The following is a 25915-nucleotide window of genomic DNA, read 5'->3' as shown; positions in this document are numbered from 1 at the left end:
TTTTTGGTCTGTCATTTTCCTGAAGCCTGCTCAAGAAAAGTAATTTTTAAAAAAAAAAAAAGGAAACTTGTTAAAAGTCAAGCTTTTCCAAACATAGGTGGATCTGTATTGTGTATTAGCAGTCCTATTAAGGAATTATTCTCAATTGGCACTACTAAACTTGCCCCACATTTAACGAGACACAAAAATAGGGCATGTATACAGATGGAGCTGTATTTTTCCTCGGAGTGCTGGGGAAAAAAATGGCTGCTATTAAGCTCAACTCAAACAATGCTGGTGTCACTGTTCCAGACAATTGTTGGATTTAATGATTAAAAAATAACATCTCTGATGTCAAGCATCGGTTCCTGAGAAGAACTGTTAGGAAGGAAGCTGCATATGTCCTCATGTGCATTTGCATTTGCACTCAGGCCCAGTCAACAGTCACACTTAGTTACTCGGTGATTGAAGGAGTGGGGTTTGGGGTTTTGGTGGCAATTATTTGTTTCCTTACTTGGTTTTGTTTGCTTGTTTGTTTTGGGGGGGGGGGGTGTGTCTATGTGCACGGGCACACACGAGCATGTGTGTGTTTAAGATAGTCCAATCCTAATGTATCACCAATTTAAAGACATTTTGCAATTACCATGGCAAAAGATAGTTTTTCGTGCTGTTTTGTTAAAGTGGTACAGTTTAGCTGCTGGAGAGGGAATAAATGAGACGGATATAAGCCACATTTCCCTGCACCCTCTACACCCTTAAAAATTTTCCTGATTCATGCATAAATTATATGAACAGATGGTATATAAAGCAACACAAAAAATGTAGAATAAAGCTGGTAAAACAAGAAGCACCCTTCTCTTCCAAAGTACATACAGTAATGTGAATTAAGCAATTTATACACCGGAAATTCTCTGCTCTTTTTCCTTTTAACACCAGAAAAATAGGAGAATAGGAAAATTATGATGTGCAGAGCCACAAAAGAAATCAGTGGAATCAACAGATTCTGGAAAAAAAAAATCCAGATCTTTAGAAGCACCCTTTCCCCCTGGATCATGGTTCATCTCTTTAGTCAATTAGACAAAGTTGGAAAGAAAGTTCCAAAACGAACAGGATATACTTTTGTGATTCCGTAGCACATATTAAGGTTTTCCCTAGCACTTGTGCAGGTCTTTTAAAGCAATATTCCTAACCTTTCTGAAGACCTATATATGTTTTGAAGGGAATTTGATCCTTTTTAAATGCAATATTAAAACTATCACTTTTGCAGTACATTGCATCTAAGTCTCACACTAAGCAATGCAAGACTTGAGTCTTGTTACATTTAAGTATTTTTACAACAAATCTGAGGAATTACTCTACAGATACAGTTCTGCTTTCTCCTGTAGATCCAGCATCTCACTGTCATCAAATAAACAAAACTGAACTCTGAACTCTCATGAAGTATAAACTTAAGTCAAATGATCTTCTTTTAAAGTTAAGGATGGCATGATTTATAGTTGTAATGGGTTACTGAAGATTTACAGTTATAATGGATTACTGAAGATTGTTCATCACCAAAAATAAGCCCACAATTTGTGTTGCTAACCCAGAATTTTAGTATGAAAAATGTATCCTCTTTTTTGTTAGTTTTGTCATAATACCAGAACAACCAAGTACTGTGAATGTGATTATTTGCGAAATAAGCTTCCAGTAACAGCTGAAATCACAGTTTCATCACACTGTGTTTAAGCAAAAATTGTAAAAATGCCCTAAAGATCTTCCAATGTAGAGAAGAAAAAAAGAAGAAACAAGAGTTCTGTTTTACAGGTGGAAAACTTTTGCACTGAGGATTTAGACTTACTTTTCAATACGGAGTGAGATACATTTATGGTCTCCTGAAATTACTGTGAGCAATGCATATTTTTTAAAGCTTTGTACACATTTCAATACTGATTTACCAGGACTCTCACCTGATGACAGAAAACAATATTGGAAGGCCTTTGAGATGCCATTGTAGTCAACATCTAGACTCCTGGTTAACATTAGGTTTCTTTAAAAAAAACAGTCTTCCCAATCTGAGATGACTGACTCTCTAGAAAAACCTTTTACATTTCCTGGAACATAGGAACAGTTAATGTTATCAATTCCAACTCGACATATCTCATTTTCAGGTGGCTGACCTACCCTAGGAGAGAGGAAGACTGTAAGGTTCCTCACTGAAGATCAAAACACATAATCATTCTCCAGGTCCTCCTCCATCAACCTGTACTGTGAAATACATTCTTAGCAGCAGAAAAATCCCAGATAGGAAGGTTCACAGAGTATGGACCTTGCTCAACTATATTCATCTTGACATAAGTAATTAATATTTATGCTTCTCAAGGATGAAACAGACTGATTCGGAATACCTATTTACCGGAGCAATGCAAGCCAAGGTCTTACTATTAGTTAAGCAGACATAACTTAAAATTTTGGACATGGCAGAAGAAAATGAGCACCATTTGGCATATGGCTCAAAGAAAACTACATAAATTATAGATATAACTGTATTTGCTGGTATTTGTTCTGTGCTGCTGGTATATTTGAAAATTAAACTTGATTTTATGGAGCTGTACTCTAGCGGTCTAGGTCAGCAGTCAATTGAAGAACATCCCCTACAGGACAAATGCAATACTCAGGTAAGCCAGCATCATCATAAATAAACAGTCCAACTTTTTCCCCCCCATAATTTGAATGCCAAATTATTCCATACCAACTTCAATGAATTGCTTCTAGTGGGTGGGAGTATTGGAAAGGACTTTTCCTCAATGAATTAGGAGTCCAGAATTTCCTAGGGAAGCTTCATTAAGTGCTGGCATTGAAACCAACACAAACCATCAGCCTAAAAACAGGAGGCAAGCAATCAGAAGTTGTATGAAAAGTAACACAGAATTTAAGATGGACTTTGGGCAGCCAGGAAAGAGGGTGCACATGCGAACCAAGAGTCCCTTCAGCAGAGACTGCTAGGAGAGACAATTGCCAAAACTTCATTTTTTAAAGGGGGTGAGGGGAAGACAGAGAGAACATTTTGGCAGTCTTTACAACCCTCTTTATCCCACAACTGTAAATGTAGTAATGGCTGGTCAGTTGAAGTCAGAACTGCCTGAGAATCATTACAGCAGCACATCAACAAGAGGAAAATCACACTGTGAATAGTAATAATAGGGACGGTTCTAGATGTTGCATTATGTAGCTCTTCTTGCCTTGCTATAAATGGAGTATCAATAGCAGTTGCTAAATCAGCAGGTGTTTCCAGTAGCAAAAGTGAATTTTGCAGTTTAGACAAGGCAAACCAGGCACAAATTAAATTATGATCAAAAGTATACACCAGACTGCTTGGGATTCTGCTGGGTGTACTTTTCATACTCTAAGTCATACGATCCTGTATTCTTCACTTAGCCAAAACTCTGCTGAAGTCAACAGGAGTTTTGAGTAATTTAAAAGGACTGCACACACCCCTCCATACAGAAGCTGCACATCCACTGGGAAGGGAAATAACCATCAGTTGCCACAAAAGCTATGTCTTCCTGGCACTGTTGTAAGATATCTATAAATATGGCTTAATTTACTTAAGAGCTCACCTGGGACCTGTACTCTTTGGACAGTTACTGGAAAACTAATGCAATAAACCAATGTATCAGTTGTCTAAAGCCAGTATCTGTATGTCACATTTTAAATTTGTGAAACCTCACTTTGGCAGAGGCCATAGCAGGGCTACAAATGGACTGGCATTCAGATGTAAAATGAAGATAAATCAATTAAAAACACTCAATATTGACTGGTCAGAAATACTTACAATGAATATATTTCAATGAACACAATTTCAGCTATAACTTCAACCCTCTGCTGTTCGCAGAGACATAAAAGCTATGATGTAAAATACACGAAATAACTTGCATTTTTAAGGAAAAAAAGAAGTTGTGCACTACAACAGATACTGATGTTTATATATACACCTTCCTTGGGTTCCTGAGGCTGCTGAAACCAGAAAATGTAATTGTGAAAGTTAAATAAATCCCTGCCAGATAGGCAAAACCTCTGCAAAACACTTACACAGCATGAATACAAATTGACATACCAGAGCTATGAGACAATGCTAGAATCAGAGAATACCATTACAACATTAAACTGTTAATCACTGCTCATAATAAAACAACATGTTTATTCCATTGGTAAAATCACAACTGGAGAATATGCCCTATCTGTTCTAACATTAAGCTGGTACTTACTGCCCTAACGTACATATTCTAGGAGCTGACAGGCAATTCATCTTAAGATAAAACTCAAACTCCAGTATGATGACTGCTCTTTACGGCTAATGATTAGTGTTATCACAAACTCAGACGCTGATACCACAATAGCTGCCTGCCTGCCCACCTCAGTAATAATTTCAATAACTTTTTTGGAAGAGACACCAGTGTTTGAGAAGTTTTGAGGACCACTGCAGTGGCCTTAAGCAGAGGTCCAATAAAAAAGAAATGAAATATTTAAAACTCATGCATTGTTGTTACTGAGTAATTTAAAAATAGAAATACTTGGAACAAAAATACAGGAGATTTTCGGTTCGCAAGGGGGAGTCCAGCAAAAATTGAGATGGTCATGAGAAAAAACATACTGATTAAAAAATAATTACGTCACAGGTCTCGGGATCCTGCCGAACCCCCTCCACGCCCCCCCTCCATCCTCCCAGCCTGGCCGCCTCCCGCGCACAGCGGCCGACCCCCGGGAGGGCGGCAAAGACCCTCCGCAGCCCCGGACCGCGGCCGGGCGGGGTCAGAGCCGCCCCTCCACCTGCGGGCACCGGGGGGATGCCCGCACAGACCCGGCTCTCCGTACCCGGCCCCTCCGCTCCGTCCAGCACCTCCCGGCGGCTCCTCCCGCCCCAGGGGGGTGTGCACACGTGAGGCTGGCGGGCACAGCTCCCGGGGCTGGCAGTGCCAAGGGCAGGAATCTCCCCCTCCAGCATCCCCTCTTCCCTCCCGGCTCTTCCCTTCCCTTCCGCGCATCTGCATTCTCCCTTCCTCTCCTCCTCTGCCCCTCCCCGCGTTTCCATCTTCCCTCCTCGCCTTTCCCCTGCCCCTCGTGGCATCTCTGCCAACAGCCCACCCCGCCTCGCGTTGCCTGTCCCCCTCTCCCCTCTCCCGCCCGCAACCCGCCGAGGGCCAACTTGCCAGAGCCGCAGCCACCGTCGCCTCCCTTCCCTCGGCACTCAGAGCCGCGCTCGCACACACACAGACACACAGGACACACAGACAGACAGGCAGACAGACGGCCGCACAGACACGCGCATCCTCGCGCACGGAGGTACCTATCCAAATCGCTCCCGCTCCTCCAGCTCGCAGCGTGCGCTGCCAGCTCCGCGCGCAGCCCCGGCACGTCGGGTCCCCCTTCCTCCTCCTCCTCCTCTTCCTCCTCCTCTTCCTCCTCCCCCCCTTCCCTCCCCGCCCGCCCCCTTCGCCGACGCCAAAAGAGGGGGGCAAAGCCGCCGCCCGCCTCGTCCCGCCCCGCCTCGTCGCGTCCCGTCCGTGCCGTCTCGTCCCGCCCGTCCCGTCCCGCGGGGCGATGCGCTCCCCGCGGAGGCTCCGCGGCCGCCCCCGCGCCCCCCGCCCGCCGCGCTCGGGTTACCCTGCGGCTCCAGCCCTCTCCTGTTACGGATGCCCGCGGCGGGCGGGAGGGGAGGGAGCCGAGTCCGGGGGGGCCGAGCCCCGGCGGGAAGGGAAGGAACGCGGCCTCCGGAGAGTGCGCGGGGCGGGAGCTCCACGACTCTGGCAGCTCCGGGGGTTTCCAAACCGCGGGTTTCGGAGTGGGTTTTTTTTTGTTTGCTTTTGGTTTGACTTCCCCCTCCCCGTCCCGTCCCCCCCCCCTCCCCCTTTTGGGGTGGTTTGACCGCTTTTTTTTTTTTGGCTCTTTTTTTTTTTTTTTTTTTTAATAGGTAGTGGAGCTGCCGTGGGCTTCTTCAGTGTCCTCTTGAACCCAAATATGCTTGCAAGGATTCCCATTGCCATCCTTTCTGTGAAGGAGCTCTACCTTTCATTTTTGGTTTCAAACGGACAATTATCTCTTCAGCTCCTGTGCTGGAGATGAGGAACAGCTAACCCTCTCTGCTCATCGGTTTGCAGACCTCCACTGTAATCATTTTACATCATTACTTTTCCTGGCTGAAGGGTTGTAGGTTGCTCATGGGGGGGCCTTTGTCCCTAGACTGTTCTGTACCTCCTATCATCCTTGATGCCCTGTTGAGCATGCTCCTCATTTCTTAATTTGACTTTAAGAAATATACAGTATTTAAGATATGAGCAAACCATGGATTCATCCAGTAGCACAATGATGTTTTTTCTTGACAGGAACTTTTGGGGACAGGAGGTGATGTTTCTGTGGAACTGCCTGTTATCATCCTGAGAGTTTACTCATGCCAGCTCAGAGCCAGCCATTTTTAATGACTTGTTTCTCCGTGTGCATTATTTCACATTTACCTATACTGCGTTTCTTATGCTGCCCATTCAGTTTCGTAGTGTCCTTTCCTTATGTAATTCATCAAAATCTTTCCTCTTAGTTTTGATAATACCGCTGATGAACTTTGATATTTGACTCCATTCCCAGGTAAGGTATGAGAACATTGAACAGCACACCTTGCAGCACTGACCCTTGCAGAACTCCACACTATCCAGCACCTCCTCCCATTGTGAGAACTGGTGATTTATTCCTGTACTTTGAATTTTATCTTCTAAGCAATTACTGAGCTGTACCAGGGCTTTCCCTCTTCTTGTTACTGCTTAGTCTCCTTAAAAGCCTTTGTCAAGAATCCTTTAGAAACCTGGTCTGATATGGAAATTAGATCACCCTTATCCACATTTTTGTTGACCCTTTCAGAGACCTCCAAGAGGTTTGTTTAAGGCAGGACTTTACAGAAGCAGTGTTGACTTGTCTCAGATTGCATAAATCCAGGTGTCCTTTAGCTCTAACCCAATTAGCATCTCTGTGTTTGGACAGTACAGTAATGAGGTTTGCAAACCTCTAGCTCTCCACATTCTGTATTGAAGTTTAGGATCAGATTTTATATCCTCCACTCTTCAGGTGCCAGTGTTTTAAATGGGATGTTACATGCTGCTATTGATAATTTAGCTGCTACATTCTCTGGTGAGATGATGCTCACACAGATGCTCACACAGAGGCACATTGCTACCTGAATGCTGTGGTAGTGAAAAAGTCATATAATAAAACCTAATGGCATAAGGAAACTGAGGTATACATAGATATATGTAAGTAAGCAGCTTTCCTAATAATCAACCAGATGTGGCCAGGATCCTCTTTGCAAATACATGTGTCTGAAAGCACTCAAGAGTATGGTGCAGACCTCCACCAAGGTCTTTGACACAGGAAATTGTGCCATTCTATCTATTGGCAACCATCTGTTTTCTCTCTTTGATACTTTTTTGTAAATCCTCTGAATCAAGGATGGGCTTTTTTTTAAGCATATTTTTTACTTGCCAAGATCATGGGGCACAGGAAGGAGGAAGGGAGACCAGTTCTGAACAGAGGTGTTTTAGCTGCACTATCTAGGAATGTTCCCAGGAATGTCTGCAATTCAGTTTCCTGCCCACAGACAGGACTCCTACCTTTTGTCCTTCTAGGATACGGTACAGGACATGGTAGAGGACTCAGTGCAGGACACGTGCTAGACCCACAGTACCTCCCCATTCAGCCTGTTTGCAGAGAGCAGGCAGGAAAGGTGCAGCAAAGGAAAGCTGCACCTGTGCATGGACAGGCATCACTGCTCATGCCCTGCCCTGCAGCTGTAAGAGTCTGTACTCCCACAGATATGCCATCCAAATGGCAATGTGGGGCTCTGGAGGAGAGAGAGAGGAAGAGGAGTATGGGGGGTAGCATCCCTTTAGTATGTTTCACAGGTCTGATCATGTTTGTTTTTAGAAACTTCAGCTGCTAGAAACAAAATAAGCCAGAAGGGAAATCAGAAGGAAAAGAAGGAAATAAGTCTTTTTTACTTGTGAAAACCTTCAGAACCATGCAAAAAGGTCCTCTCCAGGCCTCAGAATCATAATTAAAATAAGCATAGTCCGGTCTCATGCTTTCTAAAGGCATGAAGTTTTGGAGACTGGCAAAACTGGACTGTGGAGAAAAATCTGTGGTGCTCATAGCAACAAATGATGTTATACTGCCAAAGGGGGAATTTCAGAGCTCCTTTTCCTGGGTTCACACCCCTTCTGTCCCTTTCCTGCTTACTGATCTCATACAGGATTGGACTGATTGGACACAGATTTTCTTCCATTGGATAAAGCAATATCACAAATGAGACTGATACTCTTTGAATATTTTTTCTTTTCCATATGAGAGGGATGCATTTACTTAATTTTTATTAGGTAGCAATAGTCTAATATACCAGAGAGGAAATCAAATGTGAATTCACTCTGTATATTTTAGTGAGTTTGCTTATTGCTTCTAATATATATTTTTAGTGGTTACAACAGCAGAAGAAAATCATGGATAAAAGTTTGTTTTAAAGATGCGATTTGTTAATGCTCTGTAATTTTTTTACAGCATTGCAGAGAGCTTCAGGTAGGGGGAAAGAGGAATTATCTTTGCCAGAGTACAGCCTTCCCTTATTTTTACTGTGAAGTTAAAATACCTTTACCTAAATAATGAATTGCAAGATTAGTTGGTATTGTCCTAAAAACTCTGAAAGGAGGAAGAGTATAAAAATAGCTGCATTAACCCAATATTTGTCAAGAAAAAATGGTTATTTTTAACACTCAAATGACAGTTCCTCACCTGTCATTCTATTCCAGGCCTGCTTTGTGTGCCTGTGAACTGAAGAGGTATTATCCTCAGTATTACATCATTTCTCCTCCAGTGACTGACCAATTTACATCCCAACACTGTGCTGAACATGTAGGAAAAACTGACAAAAACAGATCCTGAGATTAGTGTGACATCTCGGAAAACGTCAAGGAAATGTGATGGCATATCTGAACTTCTGCTTGCAGGGGACTGCAAAACTGGGGATGTTTTTATACTTTCGAGCCTGTGGACATGAGACTGAAGTCAATGGTAACGGCAGACGCTCAACATCTCTGAAAACTGGGCCACGTGCTTATGTGAGACCCTGTTATTATACAAAAAGGCTCTTATTTCTACCCTTTTTATCTCTGCCATATAAGCTGACCTAGTTTACAATCTGCCTCTGTACAGATGTGTGCACTTCCATGGGCAGAAAGAGGGCAGAACCATTGCCAACAAAGAGTGCCTGGAGTTAGGAAGGGGAAGAGACACAGGGTGGCTCAGGATGGGGAGATAAAGAGAAGGAAATGAAAGACAAAGATGTTTGGAGGAGAGGAGAGAGGAATAGGGAGAGAAAAAAGCGAAGCTGTATCCATATCTGCTGCTCCTGCTTTGTGCAGGAGACAGGAGCTACTCAGAGTCTTTGCTTTGGGAGCTTGTCAGTATGTGGGAGCCTGGTTACAATGAGGCAGATTTTTTTATTGTTATGCAGTGAACCTTCAAATGGAGAATAATTCAAAGGGGATACCTCTTCCTATTGAAAATTCTTTCAGGTTGCTGTTTTACAGCCCAGCACACTATTCTTGTTCTCTATGAACTCCCAAAAATGCTGAGAGCCATACAGAATAAAGAAGGAAAACAAAATACTGTGGTAATGATGCTGAATATGCCAGGCACTTCTACAACATTTATAAAATGAAACGCAGTCCTGAAAGGTGATGCTTGATATGGTAGACTCCACACTGAATTTACTGAATATGAAAAGTGAGTTTTGCTTGGGATGCAGATTTTTAAGTGTGTTAGAAGGCTGTCAGAAATTTTGTGATTAGATTAATTTTCTTGTGATTCTGGTTATTTCTCTGACTGCAGAATAACATGCAGATGAGCTGGATGAGGGAACGCACCAGCTTGTAATAGTGTGTGCGAGATAAAAATGGTACTTCAGTGTATTCTCTGTGCATTTATAAAGCTAATAAATGCACAGATCCATCAGTCAGTTAGCAGAAGAGCTGTAGAAAGTTTGGAGGTCACATTCATAAATGCTTTATATTCAGTGCAGGGATGAAATGTTGCAAATTACAGAGGCAGGGAGCTGGTGGTAGAGAACTGACTGGAGATCCCTGTTCTATTCCTGGTGTTACTGGTGACTTGTGATGCAAGTGAAGGCAAGTCAGTTTCCCTTATTTATCCTTATGAGCTGAAGAATTTTAGGACAGGGACTACCTGTTAGTGGGAGGACCTCAGCTGTGGTAATATGAACAGTTCATACATAGTATGAACTTTAAAATTCTTTTCTGAAGTTATTCACCTGACTAACAGGCACATTTACACACATCTATTATGTGGTAGAATACCTTGGCAAGATCTCTATCAGCAACTAGCTACATGAGTAATCTCATTGACTTAATGTGACTCCTTGAGTGAGTCATGTTTTAGTATTCGCTCCATAAACTGTTTTAGTCATCACTGGCTTACAAACTATGTGCGTAGCCCTGCCAGGTCTTACCACGCAGTGTAGTGTGTTTTACTGCAAGCAATTCTGTCACAGGAGTAATACACAGTAGTAACTGTGTAATCTACACCCACATTAAGAAGTTACTCTGTTCTGCAATTGCAAAACCAACCGAGTTTCACTGGCATCATGTTATCTTTGATTCATACAAACTGTTAGTGCCCCTTCACAAGAAATTCAAAGAAGTATTCGGTACCTGTGATATGGTAAGGAAAAAAATCTATTTTATCACAACATGCAGGGGTACCACTGCAGAACTGACTCACGGCTCTCTCTCCTGGAAAATGCAGTCCTTGCAAATCTGGAGCTGTAAGTTTTTACTTAAAGTTCTTTACAGTCTTATTTCAGCTAATGTTTCTGCTTTGATTACTCCTGCCTTATCTTTGTCTCTTTGTATCCCCTTCCACAATAGCCCCTGTTTCTTTCCTCTCTTGTGGGCTTTGTGACTCCTTTCAGTCTGCTTCTTTTCCTAAGCGGAGGAAAAAAATCCCATTCAGTAGAATCCCTCTTTTATTCTACAAACCCCTCTTTCGAGTCATCAATAACATCAACATAAGGCAGTCCTGAGAGATGGCTTGCCCATGTCCAGCTTGCCTGATTAAGCCTGATCTTCCCCAGGGGCAGGAAGTGTATCTCTATATATTTTTTGAATTACTGTGTACATAGGAAGAGCCATATAAATATAGCACTACTTGTTACCACAGCATTGCATATTCAACATTTATATCAACTGCTGGGGCAAAATAATCACAGACTACAGTACTTCAACAATTATGTACAGTTGCATATTGTTCCTCCAACTGAGCAGGCATAGCAAAAAAGATTTAAAGAGCAGTTATTATTTTAGAAATAGGGAACCTCTGTAACTGTTCTGTACAATATTTGAATAGCATATTCTCACAAAGAGCATTTGTTTGTGAACTAAAGAGCTTGAACCAAAGCCCACTGGAGACTCTTCCAATGCATTCAATGAGCTTTGGATTAAGTCCTTCCTGAGGAACAGATGCAGGGTTTTATTCACTACTATTGGAACAATAAAAATGACAAGACAAAGAATAAAGTTGTCTGCAGAGAATAAAGCACTGTTGTCCTGCAACAGCTTAAATACATTAGGCTCTATAGTTAAATGAAAGTCCTGTAGAGTTAGTCAAATTGTTTGTGCAGCTGATTCACAAAATATACAGTCCAGAAATGTTTAAGTATCCACGTATAAACACACAAACACAGCGTATTTCATTGAGTATTCAACTTTGTAGTATTTGCAAGGACTGAGGTGTACACATAACTATAAATTCCAGTTGTTCAAGCAAACATAACACAGAAAAACTTTGTTGCCATTAATCATCAAAATTGTGATGGAAGAAAGAACTAGAATTTTTTTTATGCCATAGCTCTTAGACGGTTCTGAAGTGTTTGCTGAGACCTCAACTAGAAACAGGCTTTCTTTTAGTAAGTTTGTCTTATTCAACGTAGTGATTTCTAATCTGGCCCATGATGTTATCAAAATGCAAGCAATAATGAGTGTTAAGGTGCAGACACATTTGCCCCTCCAGGAAAAACTAGGGCCAGAGTCACCCCAGGATAAAGAGTCAGATAAGGAGATAAGTCTGGGAGACGCAGGAGAGTAGACTGAAGTAAAAGTGGCAGCAAATGAGAACAATTAGCAGAAACTAAGCTGAGTGGGAACCTGGGACTTGCAGCAGAGACAAAATAAGAAGGGAATCTGAGGCTTTCAAGAGACCTTTGTAGATCTTGTGAAGAGATCTAGTTGTAGAGAAAGAGTGAAAGCTATGTTTTTGAAACACCTGCATGGATTTATGTACAAAGTAGAAACTGGGAAAGAAGCCTGGATTAAAACAGGTTGCAGTCCTAGCAAAAAAGACCCTCATAATGAATATATGGAGAGGCAGGTGGAATTTGAAAGAACTGAGGAACTGGCAGGGTCTGGGGCAAGAAAGTATGATGAGCAGAAAAGGATGTAACACAAAACTTTTATACTAGGAAAGACAACAGAGAATGAAAACCTGACAAGTAATACTACACAAGGCTACTTCTGTAACTATTAAAAATAATACCATTTAAACTTTACCTGCTCATATTGAAATGTTAAAAATGTTTTCAGCTCCCCAGTAGCAGTCTCAGAAACAAGTCAGTTTTCTTAAATTCTGTGCATTCAATTACTAAGGAAAACCAATACGTTCCTTGCTCCAGTTCCAAGAATTAACTAAATACAGAAAGGCACATATATCATGCCATCTTTTCCTGGAGCATTGCTGTAGATATGCTCTGACAATAATGGAGAAGAGAAATCTTTCTGCCTTTGCTTTTACTTCCCGGGGAACACTGTCAGCCCGCAGTGACTGAAATCCCTACTACATAGAACAGCAGGACCCTCTTGCCATACTCCTAACATTTTCACCTTTATGCAGCTACAGCCTTAATGAATGGTCCTGCAAATTCTTGATACCTTCCAGTACCTTTGCTCATTGAAGTATAAATCTTCAGCAGTTAAGCTGCCTTCTCAACACATTCTACCAAGCCTTCCTTATACTCAAGGCTGGATGCTTGTTCCTTCTGGCACTATTGCAATGGTGTTAAATTCCACAACTGGGAAGTGTCATCTGCTACAGGGTGGATAGCAACACTAGAAATGATTGAGAATACCAAGACTACCTGAAGGTTCTCAGAAAGTCTGAGACAAGCGGATAATATTTCAAAGAAGAGGATAATAATTTCAAAGAAGAAATTCTTTGTCTCATGACAAATAGTGTGTATTTTTCCTCTCAAATAACAGTACCACATTTTCCTAAAGATGTGCCCCTTTCTTGATAGAAACGGAAATCCAGCTCTCCACTGCAAAACTGCTGTTCTTTTTAATGTCTAACTAACATGCTGTTGGAGAAGGCAATCTTATTTTCTTTGGGTATGGAGGTAGGGGGGCATGTCTTACGCAGGTGCCAAAGCTTGACAGTCTTGTTACTTTGCTTTGACAGTTTCCATACAGATTCACAGAAATAAAATTACAGTGCCAGAGATCAAACATAATGTCTCCTATCACTTTGAATGACTGACAACTCTCTAGTTTCCCTGACCAATGTTGCTTGCCTCCATCATGATACAAAAGATGCACTTGAGAGGAATTAGAGGAAATAATTGGAAATGAACTCTTAGCTGTGTGCTGTGACATGCAGTACAGTGTCTCAGATGAATCCTCCTCTCTGTCACCCAGCCCAGCTCTGCTGACTTCAGCACAAGGTGAACTTCAACCAGGACCAGGGATTGAGAGTGCAGCCTGGGAAAGCAGTGATGAGAGCTGGCAGGAGACAACTAGGGAAAGCATCAGCTGCAGAAAATAAACTACTTTGCTCTTTGAAGTTGCCTTGTACCTTGCCTTGGTGTTTTACTGCATACTATGTCTGAGTTTCAGCAGCACCCCTTCTTGGCTGGCATAATGGCAAGATATGTCTGAAACTGCCTGAAGGGTCAGGAAGAAGGGGATATAAAGCCATGCAGGCTTACACTTCAAAAGATGACCAGGAACTTTTGGTGCCTGGCCTCACAATCTTCAGATACATATACTGTGCAGAAAGAACATTTCCATTATAAACTGATCCAGAATGCTCAAAATATCAAAGCCTCTGTCATTTTGAGTTATCCGTAAAGTTTTCATCCATAACATATTTATGGTAGCAGGATGAGAAGGAGGATGAGGGGAAGGGGTGTATCCTGGATCTGCTTGATTTATTTTTTATTTGTTTGTTTGTTTTTGAGCAGCTGCACAGTGAAGTTAATGAATCTTTCCAGAAATTTCTGGACTCACTGAGGTTCTTTGGTGATATAATATTTCATAACACCAATGAAAAAACCAAAGTTCTATATCTCTGATAAAACACAACAGCAAAATACTAGCATTCTTTTCACTGCAAGACAAATTCTTTCAGCCTACTGCTGATCTTTTTATGGTCCTAAAGGTTTTGTTGAAATTAGAAGTTGTTCACCAAGATAATTTCTCAACCTCTTGTACAGCAGTATTGCAGAAAAGCCAAATGGTGTATATGTACATGTTCCTTGTTACCAGTCAACAGCAATGATGGTGGAAAAATAAAGACAACCAGCTGCAGTTTATGCTACTCCCACACACATACACTTTTTTTTGAGCAAAAGCTGCAAGAATGGCTCAGTAATAAAGTACATGGTATTCTGAACCTGCACTCTAAAAAGAGCTACAGGCATAACAGGATGTGTTTTAAATGCAACGATGAAGAGGCAGCATTTTGCTGTTTAGAAAAAAAGGAAGAAACATAAAAAACCTTTCCAAGATCCTTCATAAACTTTGTCTTGTCCAGTAATAGGTCCAATTTGGCCAGTTCTGAGCATGTTACATGGAGTGGCTCTTTTGAATGACCACGTTTATCCCTTCTTGTGAGGGGGAATGTTGCAAGTGTAACATTTGTTTACTGATCCATATCCTGTCTTCACTGGTCATGAATGTTATTACCTATTAGATGTAAGAATTTTTCTATGCTTTATTAAAAGCTACACAAATTACCGTTGACTTGAACCAGACAATCAAGAGCACAGCCAGGACCTAAGTGTACCTTGTTGTTTCTTTGTTTGTTAAAGTTGAGAGGAACTTTACGATGGCCCAGATCTCCCCTTGGAGTAAGTAGGATATTGAAAATAACAGAGATATGAGGAATTCTCTTTCCTGTTTCTATTAACTGAAAATCTACTTTCTCTAAAGAATATTGCAACTAAGTCTGTGTATTTTCACAGTTAATCTAAAATTGGTAGTTTTCTTATATGAAAATAGCATTGCCTGTTTGACATTTTAGCAATAGAAAGGAAAATCATTTTGAATTTGTCTCTCTTGACAAATGCAAGCTTAGAAGAGTTTATATCCAGCTGCTCCATATAGTCTTTGCCTCAAACATCAGGATCATCTCTTTCACAAATTGTTATCATGTTATTAAAGAAAATTTCAGCTCTTTGTCATTTGCTATCCATGCAGGTAAGGATACTCTCATGGACTTTATTGACCTTCCTGTGCTAGCACTTTGCTGATTCTGCTCACACTGCATTAGTGGCAGCACTGAGTCAGCCTCCCTCTTACAAAATTCTGTCATTAAACTTCCTCCCTCAGCAGGGGGTCTTTATTAAAAAAAGGAGACCTCTATTTAAAAACCAAGGAGGAAACAATGCTAAGTCAGATTTTGTTCTGCGTGATGTTACACTCCCATGCATTGGAAGTACTGTGTTATTAAAACAAATTGCATTCCACAGTCATTTTTCCCCCCTCTTCCTTAAGTATGACCTTAACTTAAGCCAGAGAAAGTTACAGGCTGATTAAACTCTCAGAGATTTCCCAGCAGCCCTGGAGGTCCTTCTTGAGATATAGAACTGCCACGAAGTGATACTACATTGAGCAGGCACTGATAGAAACCAGGGCAAAACATCTGGGAATGCCTGTGCAAGTTCATGCTACAGCTGCAATCAGAATGATTTAAATATCTGATTTAACCATAACATGAATGTTCCATTTTGACTTCTTCGCATTATCAATTTGAAGCTTACTTTTATTGCTTGTATTGTAAATTGTTTCCCTAAGGAAAGGTAGATTCTTATTGACTGGTATCCCCAGGGCCATATTAATTTGCTGCTTTGTATAGATTTAACTTTCAATTTGGTCATTGTTTTTGATAGCCAAGAGTGTGAAATTTTGTGCTATGTTGTCCATTCTAAACTGTTAACCACATGTAGTCAGATTCATATTTGTTATTAGCAGATCTGTTTTGTTTTGGTATTTTTTAAACATCATCTTATTCCAGCCCCTTTGGGATTTTATCAGCACTTAAATAAAACCTGGATTTTGAGAAAATTAATTTTTTTTCTTAACAACTAAAAGAAAAGAAGTTAACAGTATAAGAAAAATCAAAATATGGGTTTGTTTACATTTTCCTCATTAATAAAAAGAGTTTTGCAGATGCTGGTTTTAGCTGATTATTCACCATGGTCTTTAAGATCTTAAAGCTAGCTGGTGTGAGGTTGTCACACCAGTTTTTGCTCATAGACCAGAAGAAGAAATAAACTTGCTGCATTTTTATCTTTAAATGCTTCTCTAAACAAAGGGTTAGTTATTGGGCTAAAATTAACTAACTGTAATTAAAAACAAAACAAAACAACAAAAAACAACTCTACTTTTATAGCAGATATATAGCAGATATATAGCAGATAAATAGCAGAAATACGCTTCATCAGTCTGATCTGAACCTGTTTAACAGCCTTGTTTGCTATTTTAATTTAATTTAAAGTGTGAAAGATTAAAATAAATTTTGGCATTAATATGGGCTACTTATATTCAAGTTTGCATCTTTATTTTAAAATGTCCAATCTATGATAAAAAAATTTTTTGAGAGGCCTCTAGTTTTTAGCATGGTTGGTTTTGTCTTCAGACAGAAGTTGCTTCATGTTCAGCAATATCAGCCACCCTGAAGATGAATGTCTTGGCCCTGCAGGAATTCACTTGCCTGTTCTCTGCCTTTCCACTCTCAGTATCTTGCTGACAAATTCTTTTGCTGCTGTTAAAAACACATAGCTGCACGTGATCACAGTGAGAATGACACAGAAACAGGAGTATTTCCATCACGGCTTTGCCAGCAAAACAGTGTTTTTTTCACATGCCACCCAACCACACCAGGTTACCAGGTGAGGGCTACGCTTCTCATATACTTGCCCTCCTCATCCAGACTAGCTGCTTGAACAGACCTGTCCAGCAGATGAAAGGAGATGGGGTAGCAGTAATTGCAGAGAGGCCTGAGGAGAACATGCAAGGGAAGACGTGTGGGGGATTGACTGACAGCGAGGGAGGACAGATCATTGGTTTGACTCCATCTTCTGTAAACTGCCGGGATTATTTAACAAAACCTTGCAAGAGATTCACTTTTACTCAAAATCCTCCTAATCTGAACCATTGCACTGGACTTCCAAATAATTAGAAAGAGGTCCTGTGGTAGCCAAGTGAGTTCAGTTTACATCAATGGGGTCTGCTGTGCAAACTGCTCCCACCATGACAGCCTCCTTGCAGCTGAAGATATGGCACACTCTCCTGAGCAGAGGCTGCCACCAAGCATTATATTTGAGCACAGTGCAGATCCCTGTGCCTTCCAGAAGGACACAGTGAGAGGAGACTTACCCCTGCACCCTTTTTGGCTTCAGAACTTTCACAGGAGCATGATGCCAGTGGGTCCCCCAGATCCATAGCCAATCCTCCTGCACCTACAAAACCAAAGACATTTATTGCCCATGGGAGAATATGCATGGCTGAGAGGTTGCTTTGCTTTGGATCCATTTCTACCCGCCATGCTCTGTCACCAGCCTGGTATCTTGTCAGTGTTGTTAAAGAAAGCGGAAAGGGTACAAAAACAATGACTGAGAAATATCTTTGCCACCTGGAGACAGTCTGCAGAGAGGCAGCCACCCCTGGGAGAAAACAAAATGGGTGCTTAGTGTGTTGACACAGCGCACCATGGAAGGACATGTTCCATTTCAGACTGCACAGTGGCCATCCCTGTCCCTGGGGTGGTACTCAGTGCCAGGGTTGCCCTGGTCCCTGGTGGGGGGTGGGATGGCCCTTTCTGCCAGGTCCAGCTTTGTCATCCCCAGAGAGCTCCAGACACCAGTTGCTCTGTCCTCACCAGTGTTGTTGTGCTGAAGGTGCTCACACTATCCCCTGGATGAGCTTGTCCCATCTTGGGGAGTAGCCAGAGGACCTTTCGTCACTTCTGTGTATCCAAAGTGCAGGGTAACTAAGAGCACCTAGGACCCTAACTAATTACATCTCATTAATGAATGCTGTTTGTCATCCAGGCAGTGGATGACACTGCTTATCAGGTGATATGAGGTCACAAGCACAGCTCGCAGGGCAGCCTGTCAGTCCTGTCTAGAAGAACCTCTGTACTTTTATTTCTACATCAAGTTTAAGCCTTGAATAAGGTAAGAACATATTACTGATTTCACCTTCAGGGACAATCTTGCTTAAGCATACCTAGCTACAGACAGCTGCTTGATTGCTTTTGGGATTTCCATAGCAATGGCAATAATTGCAATACATAATGGTGGATTAGAGTCAGATTAAATCAGTGAATACTTTCTAAACTGCAAAATTAAATTATAAGGGTTACATGATCTCCTCTATAGAGGAACAGGATGTATAAGGACTTGTGTATCACCTCCAGTAGCTCTGTTGAATGTAGACATTCACACTGAGAATACACTGAATAATTTTCCTTGTGCTACACTGTGCACACCTACTAAATTTGAGATAGGTCTCATGTAATAATACAGCCTGAAATGGCTCTGCAGCCCTTGGTCAATACAAGGATAGTTATTCACGCCCTCTGCTGCTACTTCACTCTGTAATCTTGAGTGTGTCTCTTCAACCCACTACTGTTTATGTATGTGCCACAGTTGTGTTATGATTACTTATGCAAAAGGATCTGTTGCTCCAGCAGACAGTGGCACATGCTAACAGTGCTAGCTTGAGCTGTAGTCTACCTATGGATATGCAGAGACACTACAGACCTGTATCTTGCTCTCTAACAATATTGGCTGGTGGCAGCCTCAGATAGACATCTTTTACTCTGGAAGAAGAATATTAAAAAGTGCCCGTGAAACTTATATGCCAAAATCCTTTACGTGCTTTTAACTTTTTCTTGCACAGGTTCTTTGGAGCTGATCCCTCCTCTTCCCACATGTCAAGCTATAGTGTCCATGTAGTCCACAGAGCCAATAGGTAGCCCTCACCAAGGTTTGAGAACTGCATTAAAATCAGTGTGAGTAGTAATGAAATTGGGACCTTTTTTCCTTGTGGTCTCCATACCCTGGAGAAGTCCACGAAATCAGAACTCTAATCTTATAACTTTAACACTTTAACACTGATCCCTTCTTTATGTTCATCTCTGCTGGGGTTCCCATAGAGCATTGCTGCTTGTCCTGATTTCTTTTTTCTGGTGTTTTTTTCTTTCCAGCTCTCTTTGATAGCTTTGTTCATGCTAATCTCAGGACATTTTAACATAGTGGGCCTCCGACTATCTACTGATACCTATATGCTCTCCTGCTATCCAAATATAGATATAAAATAGACCTGTGTGCCATTTTTTTTCCATTTCACTAGAACTTCTCTTCATAACCAGGCTACACTGCATCTTTTTCTGCAGTGTATTTGGAATTGTGAAGCCTTCAGCATGTAGTCCTTGAATGGACACCACCTCATTTACCTAGTAGCTGTAGGAGGGGATCAGAGGATGTGACTAGTTATCACTGAAGTCTCTAAATCTATATTATAAATATTTCCAGGACTTAATGCCCACTAGATTTAGTCTGATTCTTTAGAGTGAATGTTGCCACAGAGTCAGAAGGAGTAATACTTGATTAGAATATTTGTGTTTACACTAGATTTGAAAAGTATTGAATGTGACCTTGCAACAGAGTTTATGGTTTGGTTTCCTCCCAAAGCACTCTTGTGTGCAACTCAGCAGTCTCATCATATAGTGTGAATCACTCCACATCTGAACCAACTGCAAGTGTGGTTGAGGAGAGAGGGATCAGTTCACTAAAAACCATACTACTGTTCTCTGATGAAGTGCTGATGCATGTGCAGCCTATGCCCATCAAGAAAGAGCAGTGTGGTGACTAGGATGCTAAATGGAGATGTGGGTTGACTAATTTCACACTTGTGCCACAACTAGCATTCTGCATAAACCTTGGAAGGCATTGTCATTGTCTTAAGTTGTCCACTTGTAAGCAATACTCCCCATTGATGTGGCAACACATGAAAGATTAAGAAGAAAGCATTACAGTGGTAATAAGTGGACTTAAATAGAAAGAAAAGGTCATGGAAGTCTGAGGCCTAGAAACTAACACACAAAAGAAAATTATATATTACCCACAAATCTCACAAAATAAATAAATACCATAAGCCTGAATAGACTTCATCTCCATAATGTACTTGTTGAAGGGCCGTATCTCCTACAGCGTGGACCTCAGACTTGATTTACATGAAGGACATGGCAATTTTATAATCACCCTTAGATTAAAAAAAATAAATATTTGAGCATGTTTATATCCATGGACATGTTTTAAAGGCCCAAATAATACCAGTTCCTGCTGCCACTAGCACAGCTAAAGTTTTAAATCTAATTGTCTGTACAGCAGTGATGAAGTAACTCAACCGGAACAGCTGCAGGGCAGCTCCATCAGCACTATTGGGGCCCACTGGCTTTTCATCCATCTCTGTGCATGCTAGCTTCACTTCTGTGTAGCACTGTGCTGACTTGTTTGTTTCCTTTTATATGCTGTTGATTTCAACTGTGAATAGGGTTTGATGGATGACAGGAGTTTTGCAATAAAGAGGACCAAATAACACAACAGGAACGAAGCTGAGCTAACAGTCTCTTTCCTTAAGAGATGTATTCACAATTAGAAGGAATCTGGGCTCTCACCAGCATCAGCAAGGTGAGAGAGGAACAGGTGTTATCAAGACAGGAAAGATGAAATTTGAGTAAGAGTCAGCTGTCCAGTTACTGATGATGTATTTCGCAGTCAATGTGTAGAATATGGCTGAAAAATAAAGGTACTGATGAAGTATCTGGAAAACTGCTGTGCACACCCACTCATTGCTCTTATCAAACAAGGGGAGACTTTAGCAAATTGTTCCCAAATCACAGATCTTCATGATCAGCACTGTGACCATGGGGAAGCACCTCTGATTTGATTAGCAGTGACCTGGGGGCGGTACACTCATCTCAAGGGTCCTTGCTCCATCAAACTCAGTCTGTCAAATCCTTTGGGTTTCTGCTCTACCTTCATAGAAGCTACACAGAGAAAGTAAACTTTAAGGTGCAATTCAGCTACTGAGGTGTGTCAACTTTCTGCAGTACCCAAAACCCTCTTACAAAATCCTTCACAAATGCAAAACTTAGCCAGAAACTACAGACATAGGGTCTTAGTTTTGGTATTTGTTTTAGCAACAGAGTGCTCTGTGTTTTCAGCATACAGACTCCATTGCTGTGTTGTTAAGCTGGTGGGAAACAACTCCAAGCCTTTTTCACACAGCCATTAACACTGTATCCATCTGAAACCTGAAAGCCTACATCCTCTTGCCAAAGAAACTGGTACTTTAAAGGGCCAAATTGTAGCATAAGAGGAGCTGAATCGGGGAATAACTGTAGTACAAAGATTTGTTTCCTTAGAGGAAAAGGCAGATAAAGCACTTAAGGATATTCACCAGGAAAATTAAATCAATCCTTCTTCATTTCTCACAAGATAGTAATTTTTATCTGGCCTAATCAACTGTTCGCTTTCATGCAGATGGAACAATTTAAGACTTATTATTCTCTTTCACTGAGACAGGTTTCTTGTGAGAGCAATTCTAGTCCTTTTCACTGCCAAAAGGACACATTACTGCTACCAGTTTGGCCCTCTCTCCCTGCTGCAGGGTGCTCACATCCCGGGTCTACTGGCTAGTCTGCTGCTCACCAGAGTGACTCCTGCCCTGTTCAGATGGGAAGGAAACAGGTCAGCTCCAACCACATAAATCCTGGATCATCACTAAACTGGCCCACTTGGTCTTGAATAGGCCAAGGCAGCAATTATTAGAGCAACTGTTTTCACTTGCCTTGAATTACAGGAATCCTTGCTGTTTCTCAGTCTGCTTTCTTTCACCTACATAAGACTTGTCATTAAAAATGAAAGGCAAACTACATCCTCCTGTTGATATCTTGGCAGTGCCCAACTGAGCCAGCAGACAGATGCCACATTACACTACAAAGTAGAGTTTGTCACCAATTATTCTTGTCATTCAGACAAATAAAATCCTCAAAGGAGATGGAGAGAGAAAAAAGAGACACAGTTTACGAAAAAAAGATCTTTCAGCAAGAGTGCTGACGTTTATTTATTGAACCACTAAATGGATTGGTGGTTTCATGGTGTTCAGATTGGGAGAGGTCACATATCTGCAGAAAGAAAAAGGCATCACTTAAGAGGTGAAGAAAACCGCTCATATCTGGTTTTTGCACTTACTTTTCTTTAATTAATACTACATTTAGGCATTGTATCCTTGCTGGATTTTGAAATGATAGCAAGGAAACTTTCTTACCCTTTAAAAAATGTTTTGAAGGCTCGCCTGTAAGAGTTAAGAAAATATTTTAGTCTTAGTTTCCATAGAATTTTCAGTCTATTGCAGAGAGTGCTGTAGGTGGCCCTTCTCTTGTGATGTAAGTATCTCTCTGATAGCAATTGTCTTAAGTACACTAGCTCATATAATGTGTTTTTCTGCATCTGATAATCGTGTTATTCACAGGTGTGGATGCACAGGTTATAGAACTAATGGCACAAATCTCTTTTGCTAGTTGGCTTTTCTTTTCAAAATGATTGTTTTTTTCATCTTTCACACAGTGATGTATTTTGTGCTTAAATACATATAAGACAAAATAGAAATAAGACAAAAATCTCCCGAATAGGGCTAGTAGGAGGAAAGTCACACCTACTTATGCCCCAATTAAACTTCCATTGGTGGTTTCAGATCTCCATCACTGAGATGGATTATCTCTCTTCAACTCTGTCAGACCTTCAGGAGTGATTTGAATTAGCCCAGTCTAGCAATATTCTTGACATGGCTTTTGAATGTTTCAGTTGTGTGGGAAGAGATAGCAGCTTGAGAGGCCAGTTATATCTTCAGCCATTTACTAGAATGTCATGCCATACCAGTCTCAAACTTCGTCCTTTATTTGTTTAAACAACGAATTTCTACCTACCAACATCATTTCTGGTGACCAGCAGTGATTAACTAATGTTGATTCTGACTGTGTGTGTATTTACTCTCAGATTTAACTCTGTGGTCAAAATCCTTTTAATAGTTAATTGTAGTACCATAAAATAGCTGCAAGTGTGCAATGAAGTTCAAAATTTCTGCTATGAAGCAATCAAAATGCCCTCAGAACCATAATCTACATATATTTTGGAATGAAACTTTAAGTATAGGCCAACCCTAAAGTTAAAGCTATTCTAAGAGAATGAGATTGCAATGTTACTTAGAAAATAGCTTCTAGTCCCAGCAATCTTTTTGACAGTGAACAGCTTTTGATGGAAGAAAGAGAGAACCACTAGTTTTTGATAGAAAAAATGTCTGCAGGAAATGAGCTAAAACTCTGACATGAATTGTGAGGTTCATGCCTCCCTCAGGGGAAAACCTGTGAATTTTGTTTCTTTCATTTGTAATAATTTGCCTTGGAGTACATTCTCTTATTGGAATTACTAGATAAGAAGGGTGTTCTTATATCATTAAAAGATAGCCTCCTAACTTTGTCTAGAGTTAGTTCCTGTATGTCACAGCAGTGCAGTCAAATGACGAATTCATTGTCTTGCACAAGGGTTTAAAAATAGCAGACAACTCCTTGAATGATATGAGTAGGGAAGCACAAGTGATTAATCCAAATTCTTTTTTAATCATGACATCTTAAGCCTAAATACAAGAAAGAAAGCAGAAGGTAACAGAAAGATTATCTGCTACTGATAACCATTCTCTATGAGGAGAAAGAAAAGCCATCACTTACAGAAACAGCACTGAAAGTCCATGTCTGTAATGCAGTGAAGGAGACAAACAGCTTGTGGTGTTCATCTCACTGGACCTGCATAAAGGATTTCTTGGGCCCAAGAAATGCATGTGTGTAAATGCACGTATGTAAATACCAGGAAGATGAGCTTGTAACCCTCGCAGCAGAGTCAACAGAAAGGACCGCAACAACTATGTCCAATTGCCTTAACTGCTAAGTCAGACAGTTTATCTCCTCTCTTCATCATATTGATCTTGGCCACACTGATGCAGACAAGGCATATCTTTATGACCCCTTCTGTTACCTGAATTAGACATGCAATTGCATGTACCAACAGTTGGGAATGCTACCTATGTACACAGAAGATGCTGTGGAAGCATCTCCAAAAGTCAAAAGTGGCATGTGTGCAGTAAAACCTACTTTCCTCTTAATTTGTCGTTTCCTCTGACATTTAGCAGCAGACAGGACATTTCCTACTAGTGGATACCACTACTGAAGTAAATGGCTGTGCCTTTGCAATGCACCTCATGGAACTAGGAGGAAATCAATCTCCATTTTTCAGCTGTGTCTTTAGATGATTTTCCAATTATGCTTATCTGCTTTTTGCTGTGGTGAGAAACCAGTCTGACTGAAGATGGTGAAGCCTTATATGTGTCAGATGGCGTTACTGTAAAGGAAGTGGGACAATCATACTCTGCTGACATTTAGCTGCAGGTAATAGAGTGCATATGAGAGGAACTACTGCTATCAATTTTCCTCTCATACCTCACAGTCACCTTCTTAAGAGGTGACATTTTGGTTTGCATCTGGTTTGCATCTGGAGATCTGACAAAAATATCAGGGTCACTGAAGGTGCACTACAAATGATAGAACTGTATTCCTACCTGTGGATTTAGGAATAAAGAGGTATAGCTTATTCTGAACAGCCACCTCCTGTGCTCCTAAAAGAAGCTATATTACAAGATTTTCACAGGTAATCCGGGAGTTAAACAAATAAGACCCTGAAGAAATAATTCAGTCCTTGACAAGGCAACAGCAAGACTCCTGAGTACACTGAGAGTGGGCTTGTGTGCCCAATTAGATTGTCATGAGTAAGGGCCAGACAGCAATGAGGCAGATTGAATAACCCAGACTGACTGTGATCTGGTCTAAGGTTTGATCCCCAGTTTTGCATACTTTGGCATTGAGATTGTGCTGTCAGTTGCTTTGAAGAAATATTCAATTTTTCTGTCAGAAAAATCTGTATTAATACTTTATTGTAAAGTCAAAACTGTCAGTTTTGCTTGGTAGAAAATGGTATTAATTAATGCCTTGTCCCTATCTTCTGTTGTGATAAAGAGTAGTGTGCCAGGTATGAAAGAATCCATCTCAATCCTGCAGTTGTACTAGACACATGCTAGTGCAAATCCTGTAAATTCTTCAATGGCAGAGTCAAATCTTGCTAGACATGGCACATGAGAGTTGAAAGGTGCAGGCAAACTGGTGTTTTTATGTCATGAGCCATGACAATGCTGGAAAGCTACATAATCCAGGGGAGCGTACCCTTTCAGGCCAGATATTGAGTTCACCTGAAGTTGAGGGTAGATCTACTACCTGCAAGAAAAGATCCAGACCACTGAACAGGGTTAGTAACTGTGTAGACAAATTAAAATCACTGCTTGATGTAAGGTTAATGTAATCTGGCTTTTGACAAAAGGACACCACAGATAAGATCCAGACATTTAAGGATGAAGACACCTGTCTTCACCTAAACTTAGCTGTGCTGCATGGTAATCATTTT

At 41.0% G+C, this 25915-nt stretch overlaps 1 protein-coding gene across 7 annotated transcripts in view; it reads right to left on the bottom strand.

Moving 5' to 3' along the window:
• LOC113951571 (A-kinase anchor protein 2-like) overlaps nt 1–25915 on the bottom strand; it is a 264418-nt gene that overhangs the window by 89841 nt on the left and 148662 nt on the right. For 4 of the 7 annotated variants that reach the window (XM_027652664.1, XM_027652653.1, XM_027652654.1 and 1 more), the window contains one exon: nt 17718–17800. In XM_027652664.1, coding sequence (XP_027508465.1) covers nt 17718–17800 — 83 coding nt within the window. Of the gene's footprint in view, nt 1–1928; nt 1948–4833; nt 4854–5622; nt 5710–17717; nt 17801–25915 lie in introns of those variants that run through there. The other 3 variants (XM_027652660.1, XM_027652659.1, XM_027652657.1) reach the window with 3 other exon arrangements.

Source organism: Corapipo altera, unplaced genomic scaffold (genome assembly GCF_003945725.1).
Source record: "Corapipo altera isolate COAL_440 unplaced genomic scaffold, ASM394572v1 61286, whole genome shotgun sequence".
In the NCBI taxonomy this organism is placed as follows: domain Eukaryota; kingdom Metazoa; phylum Chordata; class Aves; order Passeriformes; family Pipridae; genus Corapipo; species Corapipo altera.
This window is presented reverse-complemented; position numbering and strand designations above follow the sequence as displayed.